This window comes from Acartia tonsa, chromosome 13, assembly GCF_053477335.1.
Source record: "Acartia tonsa isolate MP-2025a chromosome 13, ASM5347733v1, whole genome shotgun sequence".
Classification (NCBI taxonomy): Eukaryota; Metazoa; Arthropoda; class Copepoda; order Calanoida; family Acartiidae; genus Acartia; species Acartia tonsa.
In genome coordinates, this window is record NC_137272.1 from 26124266 (window position 1) to 26139590 (window position 15325).

The 15325-nt window shown below is 32.0% G+C and overlaps 2 protein-coding genes across 3 annotated transcripts in view; one reads left to right on the top strand and one right to left on the bottom strand.

Moving 5' to 3' along the window:
- The window catches only part of LOC145335125 (uncharacterized), a 43079-nt gene extending 33882 nt beyond the window's left edge, over nt 1–9197 (top strand). For both annotated transcript variants that reach the window (XM_080180854.1, XM_080180855.1), the window contains exons 11-19: nt 110–193; nt 2895–2982; nt 3653–3737; nt 4628–4680; nt 5223–5276; nt 7245–7331; nt 7969–8061; nt 8488–8568; nt 9067–9197. In XM_080180854.1, coding sequence (XP_080036980.1) covers nt 110–193; nt 2895–2982; nt 3653–3737; nt 4628–4680; nt 5223–5276; nt 7245–7331; nt 7969–8061; nt 8488–8568; nt 9067–9148 — 707 coding nt within the window. In that variant the 3' untranslated portion in view covers nt 9149–9197. The remainder of the gene's footprint in view (nt 1–109; nt 194–2894; nt 2983–3652; nt 3738–4627; nt 4681–5222; nt 5277–7244; nt 7332–7968; nt 8062–8487; nt 8569–9066) is intronic.
- Nucleotides 9198–10391: 1194 nt separating this feature from the next.
- On the bottom strand, nt 10392–15234 carry Cchl (Cytochrome c heme lyase). Its single transcript, XM_080146091.1, has 8 exons — nt 15134–15234; nt 14670–14738; nt 13812–13942; nt 13231–13297; nt 12701–12789; nt 11957–12127; nt 11480–11553; nt 10392–11020 (listed from the first exon to the last, which is right to left on the bottom strand). Exons 1-8 carry the CDS (start codon nt 15192–15194, stop codon nt 10906–10908), a joined length of 777 nt encoding a protein of 258 aa, XP_080002217.1. The 5' UTR covers nt 15195–15234; the 3' UTR covers nt 10392–10905.
- Nucleotides 15235–15325: the final 91 nt, after the last annotated feature.

The following is a 15325-nucleotide window of genomic DNA, read 5'->3' on the forward strand; positions in this document are numbered from 1 at the left end:
GATTTTTGAAAATATTCGTTACCAGGAATATTTTACCGTGAACTGCAGTTGATCCCCACATTCTGATCTATTTTCCTGATATTCTAATTTTAACTGATTTTCTTTTTAGAATTATCGAGCAGTGAAAGACTGGACCTGGAGAAGTTAATCAAGAAAATTATGGGAGTTAGATTTATGCCAGAGGATATAACAGGTAGGCAATTCAACGCTGGCTAGCCTATGCAAATAAGGGGGATTTGGGATAGGTTAACAGCCAAATAAGTTTTAAAAATCAAAACCTATTGGCATTAAACAAAAATGTGATATTGCAATATACTATACTAGCGGCTTCGCTCCTAGCCTCTAGGGACTTTGCCACAAGAGGTGCTAAAAAAAAATTTGGCGAAATACGTAAAAGGATTAGGGAAATTCTTCTACAAAAAAAAATAATAAAAAGGACCAAGGAAATCCCCTACAAAAAAAATGGGGGGGGATTTTTTTTTGGGGGGGGGGGTGGGGTTGTCCCACCCTTCAAGAAAATAGCTTAAAACCACCACAGGACCAGTAGGTATATTCCCTGAAGAGTAGAATCCGATCGGTTCAGTGGTTACCGAGATCTTAAGGGACGGACGGACGGACAGACAGACATACGGACGGACGGAAAGACAGACAGACAGACATCGTTCTACTTTGTATTATAGACTACACCGTACTGTCATTTTTTATTCATAAAGATATTGTTTGCGCTTGTTTTTGATCCGCTTTTTGTTGCTTTAAAGTACTTATCCAGCACAGAACCCACTCATCCCCTGATTTTTTTAAAAAATTGAAATTAATTTGTTTTCCTATGCCTAATTCCTGCGGCGCTAACCCTGTGGGACTACCATGTACTCAATATTACCTAACTTAACATAACAAGTAAAAACCAAACACGTGAAAAACTACTTCACCCACCCCCATTTGCAATTTTTTTCATGGTAAGGTGCAGGTTATTTTTGTACTCGACTAGGCTCTGTGAGGGAAACCGCCCGCTTACAATAATATTGTTGTTCTTGTTTTCTACTCCCTCTGAATGAATAGACAATTCTCCCATAGAATGCAACAAAAATATTTATATTTCTTTCTATTTCAAACAAACAAAACAGAAAAGTTTAAGTTCATTGTAACAGTTTAGATTTTAAAAACAAATTCGAACAAAGTAGGTTATGAAAATAGATATATTATTAATTGGATGTTGCACTAGATTTTTATGTCTTATATGATACTCCCAACTGGCTAAATAACGATACCATCCATCCAATACTACCTGATGATCGAGTTAACCAATAAATAAGGTCCATATAAGCAACCTAAATAATTTTCCTCTGTCGATATATCCAATGTTATAAAGTAGATTCTTAACGGTCAGTTAAAATTAAGCTTCTATCATAAATATATTAAATAACTTTTCTGGCGACAGACGGATAGACTTTCAAATAATAGAGTTGCTTATAATTTTTGAAAAAAAATAAATGTTTATCATTTTGTTTTTTTCTTTATCTTTTGTTTTGATGTTAAAAAGATATGTCTATATGTGGCCATGCCCAACCTATTTCAAAATAAGGGCAATTTTATTATTTCAAATAGAACAGATAAGAAATTGGGTATACATACAGTCAGAAAAAAGGAAAATTATTTGAGATTCGACAGAATTTAGCAACTATCAACTACAGTTAAATTTATTGGTCATCTTTCCGCAGTAGTTTCATTCAAAGCGCTTTGTCAAGCAGAGAAACCCCCTTATTCAAAAAATTGAAATTAGGGGGTAGTTTTTCAGTTTTTACCTAGGTTAGATTATACTGGGCCAAGGACTTTTAATGGGGGGATGAGGTGTTTAATTCCCACAAACCAAAATAAAAGCTTGAACGTTCTTGAATGGGTCCCCAAGGATCTAAAGTTGTATAAAGCTAACAACCTGACTATCCATCTATATTATATACATATAAGGTGAATGTCTAGAGAGAACATTTTTCAAGTTTTTGACATTGTTATGTCCCAGCCTTAAGAGATACTTAACATTTTTCTAACAAACTTTTAAGAATCAGAGATTTGAGGTAGCATGAAATGGGATCAATTCCTATTTTTAAAAGATAGTATACTGGAATCTTAAAGGATAAGACAACAGACGATAAATTGATGTACAATACATACCTATTCTGTAATATAAAATTATTGTTTGAAAAGTTTGGATATTATTAGTACGGAATCAAACAATCAAAATTTTAAAAAAATACAATTTAGGAATAGTGTATATCCTGTTATTTCTAGAGAAGCTAACTATTTAAATACAATTAAATAGCATGTAAGCGTTAGATAATTAAGTCATTTAAGCTTACGGAAAATTAGCCATTTTATTTCTAATTCCCTTCTAAAAGTAGTTTATTATTGATAGTTATTATTTCTGTATTACTTTTGAACATAGTTGTCATTGTTAAAAGCAAAGTTTTTCTATGATCAGGGGTGGTACATCCGTCCGTCCGTAGCGGATAGCTCTTATCAAGATTTAATACATAATGTGATGATAAATGCAACAGTTAGGTACGATTTAGAAAGCGTAGCAAGTCAATTGATACCAGATAGTCTGTACGTCCATTTAAAACATTGCTTACTCACAACAATTATTTGTAAAATATATGTTATTATCCTATGTCGATTCATTGTACAACAAGGTAGAATGTTATGACCAAAGCATATCTGTAATCAGGTCCTAAAATTTAAGTTTGTCCTTAAACAGACAGAATCTTATATTTAAGCAATTTTGCCACAATTTTATTTACAATTTTGCTAGAATCATATATTTATATTTGCTTATTTGTTCGTTTGTCCTACAGTCTGATTTTTTCGCTTTTATGGATGTTTTATGCTTGTTTTTTTAGGTTACTACGAGAATATGTTCAAAAAGAACCCAAGAGAACAGATGAAGGTTTTTGATAAAGAAGTAATTTTCAATTCTGGTGATGTTCAGTAAGTAATCCTTAGGTTTGTTGCTCAGCTACTCTATAATAAGGTTCTGTTTGTCAATACTTTAAATAACGTCCAAAAAGAAACAGAAACAGTTCTTCTGTAATTTATGGCATTCAAAAAATTTCTGAAACCTGTTTCATTTTAGTCTCCTGGTGAAACTTTTGATTACAGTTTTTGGATCGAAGCTTTTATACAGCTTTGTCAGATCGGTTATCGGAATATAGCAGGCCTCAGGAACTTGGGCGACTTCGCCATCTTGTCCAAGGCAGGGACCAAACTTATGCTCCGCACTTGTCCACAGACCCATCTGCTTTGTTACCACTGTTCTTGGCTAGCAAACCTAAATAGTATATGTTAGCCTTCTCTTGTTGTGACATGGTGTCCCATGTCCGCCTATAATATATGTCAGATAGTCTCTGTTTAATATTGTAATATTTTCTTTAAAAGGCCTAACCAATTTAAGAAAATTGTGAAAATTTGTATTGTCAATTAATGTAATCTAATGTTTTAATAAAGTCAAGAATACACTTTATTTCAATTATTTTCAATAAATATTTGTAAAAATCAATATTTTTGGTTGTAACAAAACTACTCTAACATTACCATGTTTTTGTATGTATGTCTATCCGCAATTTACACTTGACGTAACTTTAACACTCTCTATCCTCAGGTACCGTGACCCGCCAGTAAGCGAATGGAAAGAAGGAAGTGGAATCTATTTTAATAATTATGAAAATCTCATTATTAAAACTAACACAGGAAAGAAATAATAGAAAAAATTAATAGTTATTTCTCGCATTATATTATAAATAGCTTTTCGCGGTTATAAAATTGTACAATTGTAAGATTGAATTGATGCCGAAGGCACTGGCTAAAAAACTGGTTTTAATCTTATGATTGTAAATTTCTTAATTCTTAGAAAACTGGATATAATACAATGCTAAACATAGTTTATTCGTATGGATGAGAACTGGTTCTAATCCACCATATATTATTAGGTTTCGAATGAATACGAGAATAGTTATTTCTCGTATCGTATTATAAACGGCTTTCCGCGGATATAGAATGTACAATTATAAGATTAAAACCCCGTTTTTTAGCCCCGTGGTGCCGAAGGCACCGGCTATAAAAACTAGTTTTAATCTTATGATTGTACATTTCTATATTCGTAGAAAACTGGATATAATACGATGCTAGACATAGTTTTTTCGTATTCATGAGAACCGGTTCCTATCCACCGGATTCAAATGAATACGAGAATAGTTATTTCTCGCATCGTATTATAAACGGCTTTCCGCGGATATAGAATGTACAATTATGAGATTAAAACTAGTTTTTTAGCCCCGAAGGCACCGGCTAAAAAAACTGGTTTTAATCTTATGATTGTACATTTTTATATTCGTAGAAAGCTGGATATAATACGATGCTAGACATAGTTTTTTCGTATGGATGAGAACCGGTTCCTATCCACCGGATTCGAACGAATACGAGAAAAGAAATTAAATAGGCAAAGAAATAAAAGAAAAATTAAAAGAAATTAAATAAGCAAGACAGTTTTTAGGCAGTAGGGAAAATAGGAACCATATAAGATAATTATAAAAACCCCTCTTTAAAAATGCCCCTGTTATTTCTTTCATTCTCCAATACAGGAAAAGATCAGTTGATAATAACCAGTGCTGAGAGTGGTCATGATATCAGGTGCGTAGCAACTCTTTATGGATCATGGAAATAAAACGGGTTTCGTCGTATTTTCACAATAGCTTTTCTCTTATTCCTAGCCCCTGCGGGGCAAGCATTAAAGTTTACCTAACCTAACCTATAAAAAGTTACTGTAAAAATACGACGAAACCCCCTACTTTGTTCTTTTTCATAATCCCTTTTTACAATTATTGCTTTTCGGTCCGTTATAATCTCTACAAAACCATTCTTTTTTGTTGCAATAGTATATTTTTTACTGGTAATCAAAACAAATGTCAAGAAAAAAATTTATTTTCTTAATCCCTCTAAGTGATATGATAATGAACGATTATTTGAACTTACATTTCAATGAATTAGTTCTAATTAAGCTTTTGGTTGTTGAAAAATATTTGTGGGAAGATAAGTATTTTCGAACATTTAGGTTAAAATGAGGGGTTTCAAAGTTTAAGGGGGGGAGTAAACATCCCTTTACTTCCCCCCCCCCCTCTCTTAAAGATTTTTTATCCACCAATCTTTATTTTTAATTAATCTTTACATTTTAGAAGTGTAGTAGTCCGACTAAAGAGAGCCATAGATTTGATAGAGGAAACAATTAGGTAAATATACATTATACAGATTGACCCACGAAAAAGTATTTTTTAGAATCTACAGCCCATATTTCTCAATGAATTATCAATGTCCTTGTTCTCTATAGATTTCCACATAAGTAGATATAAAAATATTTTTTTAAAATAAATTAACAGCTGAGATTTTTTGAGCTAAAGTTTTGAAAAAGTGGTTGAGGAAAATGATGTGTTTTCTTTACAATTTCAATACTTTTTATAAAACTTATAAACAGACGTTTCCAAGAAAGGACATTTTTCACTTGTTCTAAAAACATTTTTTGAATAGTGTATATTGCAAAAACACCATTACACAAAGAAATCCTATAAAACATACAAGTTTACATAAACAGAAATCATATTAAAATAAGTTAAAAAACAAAAAGTTTTAAGGTTTGTGGGTAAAAGGTTATTATAAAAATGCATTCCCATATAAACAACTCCTTAAATAGTGGATGTAAATATTCATTTATTTCCCGGAGGTAGTCATTTATTTCCCGGAGGTAGTCTCGTGAATAAATGATGATCTATCGGTCCATCATTTATTCCCTCGGGTAAGAAATATTCATTCCTAAACAAAAAACTGGACAGGAATACCCCATTCAATAAATTTTTAAAAAGTAATTTTTTATATGTAAAACTAACATTTTTAATATGATAAATAAGATGTATTTTGTAAACTTTCTCTTCTTTCTAATTTGTTTTTTAATTGGTTCAAAAAATGTATAATACTAATAAAAAGCTGAGAAACATTTAGCAATGTCCAGTTTCCCGAACCCTTTTTATAAACTTTGGCTGTAAAAATCTCTGCTGTTAATTGATGTAAAAATTTAAAAAATATCTTTATATCCTCTGATGTGGAAATGTATATAGAACAAGGACATATGCATCTTTTAATAAAACATTGAGAAATATGGGCTGCAGATGCTAAAAAATACTTTTTCGTGGGCCTATCTGTACATATTGTAGAGAAGCTACACTACAAGCCTGGTATTTTTTTGTGCTATTACCACAAGTCATCTGATTGAGAAATGTATCAAGATGGCTGAAGAAAAAAGGTTGATTTATGCTTTCCCACAAATTACCTTGTTGAGCACTCATAATCAGGGTTAGGGCTCCTCGCAAGAATTGAAATAGCTTAATATTTCCACAAGGCCGGTATCAAAATTCCCTGAGAAGCACAACCTTGTCGGTTCAGCAGTTCAGAGATCTAAAACTTCAGACTTTAAATTATAGATAAAGATTGCGTAATTTACGCCATCAAAATTGCTTAAAAATAATTGATTTATAATTGTAAAGAAGCTGTTTTAACTTTTTTGCTTTTTATTTAAGATAGCTAGTCGGTGCTTTTAGTGAGTAGTAGATGTAAAATTTTCCATAGAATTTATATATGCAATCGGTTTTTTTTTGGAGACATCTTATTTTTGAAGTAATTTAAGTTTTTTAAAAAAAATTAAGTCGGTTTTAAGGTACTAAAACGGAACAAAAAAGAGAAAAAATAGCCATAATGAACAAAAATAGTAAGATCTTTAATTTAACACCTTACTTTTTTAATTCTGTTGAGTAATTATTGAAAAAATCAATTTTTTTAACCTTGGTTAACGAAAACTTTGAACTGATTTATATCCTGAAATATACATAAAAATATGTATTTATATATACCTTTAGAATGGGAAAAATATTACAAATCCATTCTGGCTATTTTTTTCTCCTTTTTTGTTCTGTTTTAGTACCTTAAAACCGACTTAATTTTAAAAAAAACTTAAATTACTTCAAAAATAAGAGGTCTACAAAAAAAACGATTGCATATCTAAATTCTATGGAAAATTTTACATCTACTACTTGCTAAAAGCACCGACTAGCTATCTTAAATAAAAAGCAAAAAAGTTAAGACAGCTTCTTTCCTATCAAGTCACTTTAAATGGTACTTGATACGCTAGAACTCATTGAATTATTTTGTAGGGCCATCACTAGAAAAGGATTTCAGCACAAGGATGAGGCTTTTATCCATTCTAATAAACATCTATACTCTCATGGATTTGATCTCAGGTATTTTATCCATTTAAATAAACATCTATACTTTCATGGATTTAATCTCAGGTATTTTATCCAAAGAAATGAACATCTATTCTCTCATGGATTTGATCTCAGGTATTTTATCCATTTAAATAAACATCTATACTTTCATGGATTTAATCTCAGGTATTTTATCCAAAGAAATGAACATCTATTCTCTCATGGATTTGATCGAAGGTATTTTATCCATTTAAATAAACATCTATACCCTCATAGAAGATGTGACTTCAGGTATTTTATCCATTCTAATAAACATCTATACTATCATGGATTTGATCTCAGGTATTTTATCCATTCATATAAAAAAAAAAAACTATGCTCTATTGGATTAAATAATTCATTCCAATAAAAAGTTATCCTCTCATGGATTCGTTCCATTATTTTATATATTCAAATACAACAAACTTGTTATCTTTTCAATAGGCAAATAACCTAATTTTTTATCTATTTCATTCCATTATCTTATTCAGAACCCCATTTTGAAATATAAATTTACAAAACATGAGTCCTACAAACTGTGCTGAGTCTCTTCAAACTTAAGATTGTTTATATTTGTCTTACTTTAAATTTGGTTTTTTAATGCAAGACTTTTTAATCCAATTATTTTCAGTTTCATAGTATGTTACCCTGGGTTTAGCAAAGAGGAAGAAAAATATATAAAGAACTTTGGTATCAAGCATGGTCTGGCCGTCACTAAATATGGGTAAGATTGTATTTTGGAAAACCAATTATATAATTTAGGTTAGTACGAACTCCCATGATGTATTGTGAAAAATACCGGTTATTAATTTAGGAATGTTTTAGTCCTCATATCAATTTGAAACTTGGTATTTCTTGCCAGAATTTTTTTTACAGCTAACTTAAACATTTTGATTTTTATCTTTTTTATGATAGTACCAGAATACAATAACATTAATATCTTTTATTTAAAGTAAATTTACAATCAATTTACATAAAACTCTTTTAACAATCTTTTTTGTTCTTTGTCTTTTCTTGCAATTAAATCTTTACTTATTTTTACTTTTATGTTAGTATGTTTGATTTCATACACCTTTGTTTGGCATATTATTTCAACAAGCCTTGATTCTATTGGACATAAAACTCCTTCGATGTTTGTCTCTGTTTTTAGAAAGAGGTCAGGCCTTTACGAACTGACAGTCAGCCAGAAACCAGAGGATTCAATTGGAGCCATTATCTACAGAGCTGTCCAAGGAATGGTCGAATTTATTGTTTTTGCCCCACCACTTTGAAAACTTGACGTCCTTGTGTTGTTTTTGTTGATTCGTTTTGCCAGTCAAAATAACAGTTTCTTAATTCAAGGTATAATTGTTAATGTCAATTGCACGACTTATCATAAACTGGAACAACTTATTACACACGCCTGAGAGAGCAGCAGTAGAACTATTTCTAAATTCGCCTGACCACTTTGATATTTATTGAAAGTCCAAGTCCTTCGATTGAAACATTTTTTAGTCAGGAAGTCCTAAATTTCCACGGTAATGACAACTTTGCCTGTTTATGGGCCATAACATGGCTATATTCACTACTAGTGTAACATGCCAAACTTAGTAGCATCCCATTTTAACGTCTCTAGTAAGATACAAATCGAACAGTACCCCGATAGCAAACAGACGCTGTCATTTACGCTAATGCCGTGGGTAATTAAAAAAACATGACAAAATAACTAAAATTGGACCAAAACAATCGCAGGAGTAAATCAAATGGGCCAAGAGGAAGATTCCCTGTTAAAGAAGCATAAAATCAATCTTGATAATATTCATGAAAATTAATTTTTACTTGTATTTCTTTTATGTAATATAATATATATCAATCATAAAATCGGTCTTTTCAAACAAAAGGTTTCATATTTTTGAACTATGTAAGTGAAATGTATTGTAAATAAATCATGAAATACGACAATGTAGCCATGCTACTCAAAATAACATAATTATGGTCGAATGCGATTATTAAGTCTAAAATATAGTACATAAAACACTTTATTTTTTATTAATGTACTTTAACTGAAGTAAAGCATTTGATAATTTCACAAATGTTTTAAACTTGATACTTTTTGTTTATTAAATGATCTATACAAATTTTGATAGAAATAATCTACAACACTCTTTTCCTTCCAATGATCAACAGCTACCATAGAACAGAGGGAAATAATGAATCGTCCGAGATTTTGGGGATAGTGGTTAAAACTTCGATTAATGTTTAGAATCTTTAAGTCTTGTTTATCATTTTATGACATTATTTCTATTAAGTAAAATCCTCTAAATTAAGTCCTAAATGTAAAAAATAAATAAATGTGATTTTAAAAAGACAATTGTAATAATATTAAAAATATTTATTCTAAATAAAAAATAATAGTTTATCGACTTTTTTATACAACAGAGGTTTTCTATAAATGACAGTTGTAACTTGTAAGCCAGTACATTGGCTAGTTAACGTTTACAGGACCATAAAAGGAAATTGGTATGTGATGAATAGGATGATAGTATCAAAAGATCTAAAAATCAGCCTGGGGTATGGTCGGACCTCCACGTGGTCCAAGCCGGGAACATCCATCCGGATGGCTAACCGACCAGGAGGCCAGAGGAGACAAAACTGTAATGTACAGGGCAACCTGGAACCTGCAGCCGTCTTTTTTGGCAACGGAGGGGGAGATCAGTAGCCGAGTTCTCTCTCTCCTTAAAAACATGTAGGCCAGACACTGTTAGTGCAAACGCACGAGCAGTAGGCAGTGTACTATCGGTACAGAACGCCCTAGAAGAAGAAGAAATCAGCCTGTTCAAACTTTCCAGAAACGACTTCAGAGCTGCTATGGATTCTTATTTGTTCCTACCTGGAACCACAATCCTCATCCGAAGTTTTAACGAAAAAAAACTGGCCGTTACGTACAGATTGACGGACAAGAAGGCGATAATTACAAAAAATATCGTTTTGAAATGTACAACTAAGTTCACTGCATGTTACAGACAAACCAACAAAATAATGTTTTAAAGTATCTTTGCTATAGAATTAACAAAATTATGAGATATTTATTTTATTCAGTCTCAACAAAATCCTTCAAATATGACAACAAAAAGATTACATAGATTATATATTATAATGACAAGTTTTCATAAGGCCTTCTTTAACAGATCTTATTCAAACTTTATTTATTTCTACATAGACTCTAAGTAATACATATAGTTTGTATAATTGAAAATTGTAAATTTTACCTATTTAAAAAATCAGAATAGTTTCATAAAGTACATTTTTGAAGAAGAAAAAAAACACTTGTATATTTTAAAATAATTTTAAGATTTCTTTTTTAAACGGCTTTATGGTTTGTTATTCAAAATATACTTCATGTACCTAACTATTCCTTCAAAAGAAGAATAGATGCTATAAACTGTCCTTAAATTTGCTAAAAAAGGAATTTAACAAAACCTTTTGGCTGTTTCAAACAAAACTTAAGCATCAACAAAAAAGATTTTGATATAATATATAAGATTAAAGCAAGAACAATTTAATCCATAACAAGGATGATGAACTATTATTAATGTCCGGAGGTTTCTGATCCAACAGATTGCTCCAGGGTTGGAGCATACCTCCATCTCCACCAAGCAACCTTCATTCTGTCCCACACTGCATCAAATGAATCCAAGGCGGGCCTAAATATTAGAGGACTCGTCAAACTAAAATTTCTGTTGAACGAACAAATAAAATATGGACACTAAGCTACAGATATTATAAGGCACAATTCAAATAAATATCTATAAAATCGAATTTGTATAATCTTGAAAAGCATTTAATATTTAAATTCAAGAATTTGATGTAGATATTTGTTTAAATTGGACCCTATATTATCTCTAAGTTTGAAACTATATAGGAATTTTTGGTAATCAAGGATGTTTCTATAGTTTATGTGTGTGAAATATCACTTTCACTGTGTCCTATCGTCTATTATCTACAATGCAAAGTAGAACGATGTCTGTCTGTACCTTAAGATCTTGCAAATCGCAGTACCGATTTGGTTGTGCTTTTCAAGGTATATGCCTACTGGTCCTGTGGGCGTTTTAAGCAAGTTTCAAGGGTGGTGGAACAAAGCAAAGCTTCTAAAAATGTCTTACCTAACGTCAAGCTGAGCAAATCTGTGAGAATTTGTGTCCAAATCACCGTCATAGTAATCAATAATGTATCTAACCTAGAAAAATACAAAAATTGAAAAATTAAATCTAATGTCTCAGGTAAAAATAAAATGTTTCGCCAATTATTACTTTTATAAATCTTAATCTGATGGAAAAAGGTTTAATAACTAGAATAGATTAACAGACTGTCAGACAGCCAATGCAATTTTTTTTACAACATCGATTTAGATGTTTTTCGGATAAAGCAATCAATGATAAACCATTAAAATAAGTGGATAATGTAAAAACAATACGATTATTTAAAAGATCGAAAACAGTAAATTTATTTTGTTTAACAAAATAAATTGTGCTTAACCACACTTTCTTCAAAAAGATCTTTGTGTTACGGACAGCTGTATACTTGTGCCTAAAATATTTACAGTGGCAGCTATTTAATTATCAAATATTTATTTAGTTTACCTCTTTACCGCATCTATCAATAATCCAGTCGTGTCTGTCAAAGGGCATCTCGTATCCCATCCATCCGCGGACGCGTGCACGCGGCGAGAATTCCTTGGCCTTGCCGCCAAAACTTTTAAGCTTGGGCTGGCCGCACTCATTGGCGTGCAGCGCTTCCCATTTAAGCACCTCCTAAAATATATAGGTATTAACAAGATTAGTTTCTGTGAAAACTTACGCCTTTTGAACTGAAATACACTATCTATTCTCTCATATACCTTACCTACCTACATACAAAATAGTCATACAACTGTTAAAAATTTGTTACCAAATCCGATTCATTTCCACTGGCTTGAAACCGGTTCTAAGCCATAGAGAAAGATCATGTATCTTATCGAATTAAAAATTTTCCAACGAAATGTAAGTTTAAATATTAAGATTTTTCAACGAAATGTAAGTTAAATATAAAAATTAATCCTGGTTTTATTTGCCCGGGCCTTCGGCAACTAGGGGCTTTCCAAAAACATTTCTGGTTCAACCTAACTAAGCGCCTTATTGTTAGAATAATTAACTCAAAAATTTATGGGACCGTACTACACCCTTTGGGGTTCAACCTAACCCAATGGTTCTTTACTAAAATGCCAAGCAGACTAATAAATATTTTTGTCGTTGTGAATTTTATTAAGGTCTTTCTAATTTCAACTATACGAGACCCTAATGAGCCCTTTGAGGTTGAATCTATCCCCCAGCGGGATCTTTACTAACCTGCCAAGCGGATTCATTATTGGCATTGTGAATTTTAATAATGTGCATCATGTCTTCCTGGTGAATATCGTCTGGGCCCCATCTCCAACCTTAATAATATATATACTAATTGTAGAGTAGCTACTATCATTTTAAACAGTTGCAAAGTCAGGCGCGTGATACAATGTGATAATATCATACAAAAATAATTTGAAGTACACCAGAAGAGATTTAAGGTAGATAGAGTAACATATATAATTATTTAATAGGCACCTAAGTATTATTAATTCTAGATCAGCAAACTAAAAAGCAGTAGGTACTTATTACATTCTTCTTATTTGGACATATTATCTGAGATACTTAATACACCTAAAGCTTAATTTCTCTGTAACCGCCGCTGAACCGATTAAGTTCTCTTTCTTAGGTAATGTATCAACTGGTCCTGTTTGGTTAAAAACTTTTTTCTGTCGGGTTACCTCCCCCGCTCCCAAAAGTTCACCCCCAAATAAATATGTTACTAAAACTACAACAATCTATTACATATTTCCTACCTTTTCTGAGCATAGCATTCCAAAACATTTGCTGTGAAGGATAAACCCAATGATCATCTGTTCCGGCCTTGAGACAAAGCAAGATTAGTTTTCACTTTCAGTATTTGTGACTGGCAATATCCTAAAATTTCCTTTGTCTGTCCGTCCGTTCGTAACGTTATGATGAAATATGATTTTTGGTTAATATATCCCTTTTCAAACAGAACTTAATGAACTATTTACTTGGTCGTCAGTCCGTCGTTCTTGCTATAAAAGACAAAATATGTACATATTCTTAATGGTTTCAGGATTTTATTTTTAAATTTTACTTATTCTCTCTTTTTCTTTTAAATGACCACTGAATATCTGCTTTATAACTCACTTTGTCTGTTTGACCCTTTACAATTTTCTTATTTTCTACCATAAGCAATGAGCACAAAAAAGAATAGTCTATGTAGGTTGGTAAATGTATCATAACATAGAGATAATTTTTAACATGGCCTTGTGCACATTTTACTCTCTATTATACTCCCTTGAAGTGGATCATAAATCTTAGCTACTATTGGACGTTATTACCCTTGTTTTCTCATGTGGTGACTAACCTTAGGTATGCCAGATTTTTGTCTATCTGTGGAAAGAGGGAACGGTTGGTCCGGGGAAGGTCTTTGGTTAGGGGGAGGCATCATGTTTAGGGGGTCTACTTGGTCTGCATCCTCTTTCACCTCAACAAGCTCTAAAATGTTATCAGTAGCATAAGTAAAATACATCTTTAATGGAAAATTTCCATATAGTGTTTGCTTTAGGTATGTACCTAAGTTAAGTGTGTTTGATAGCTGTATCCAGTGTTCTGGAGCCGGAGCCGGGAGCAGCAACATTTTTGGTGGAGCCGGATCCGGAGCCGTATTTTTCGTTAAAAACGGCTCCGGCTCCGGACTAGCTAAAAATGATTTTTAAAAGTAATATTATAATTTGGCAACGGTCTATTTCCATATAATAAACTGAAAAACTATTGTTATTTAACAAATAGACACACATCCTTCTACTTTTATATAGCTTTAATCAAATAAAAGCAAAATATTTTATATTATTTATTTTATTTTATCAAATTCAATAATGAAAAAAAAATTGATATATTAATTTTAAGGTAGGAGCCGGAGCCGGAGCCGTATTTCCAAATACGGCTCCGCGGAGCCGGAGCCGCATCAAAATTATACGGCTCCGGCACCCTGGCTGTATCATTACAGTTTTTAATCCAGTAATGTATATTCGCTCAGATCTCGTAATCGAATGAACTGATTGTTCCACAGTTTTCAGGGAAGTTTTATTGTGTCGTGGGCACATCAATCTCAACTAGAAATATAATATAATCGCCAGAAAAAAACGTAAGCACCTATCCAAATCATTTACAACCTTTGTTCCCTTGAAAATTGTACATTCACAAGTGCTGAAAAACAACAAACCTTGTTTTTGATCTGCGTTGCTGGGACATTCGGACACCCATTCTGCTTGTGGCGCAGCCTCGGGGATAACCTTCATTTTAGTTTTATTATTATTGTTGCTTAGTTTTATTAGATCTTGTATAGGTATAAATTTGACCAAGGATAAGTAACCTTCTCAGTACATGGATTCAGATTTTTTAAAAATAAGCTCAATTTCCAGTTGTCTAATGAGCAAACTCCCTGGTTTATCTTTATCCTAGATGTTTTAAGTGTTCTCTAGTTTAGAGCCTTGATGTGACATGTTGAGCCTATCATAAAAGAAACCATTAAGGGATCTGCTTTTTTAAAGGTGAATATTAAGACAAGCTATGTAGTGTGACTTCCATAGGTAACAGCAAAACAATAATATAAAGAACAAACTTAATAATGTTATAGTTCTAACAAGCTCTAAAATAGCATACATTAAAATCAAGTATAAAACTATTCCTGAGGCTGGGGATGGGCTTCCTCTGCCCTCACTTGTAGGAAACTGAATAAATATCTCATTTTTTGTCTGAAAATGCAAAAAATATGAATAGGTGGACCAATCATAATCATAGAGACGGGATAAGTTATACCATATTTTTTTCGTATCTAATACATTGGAAAAAAAGTTTTTGGGAAGACTCTTTGGCAGG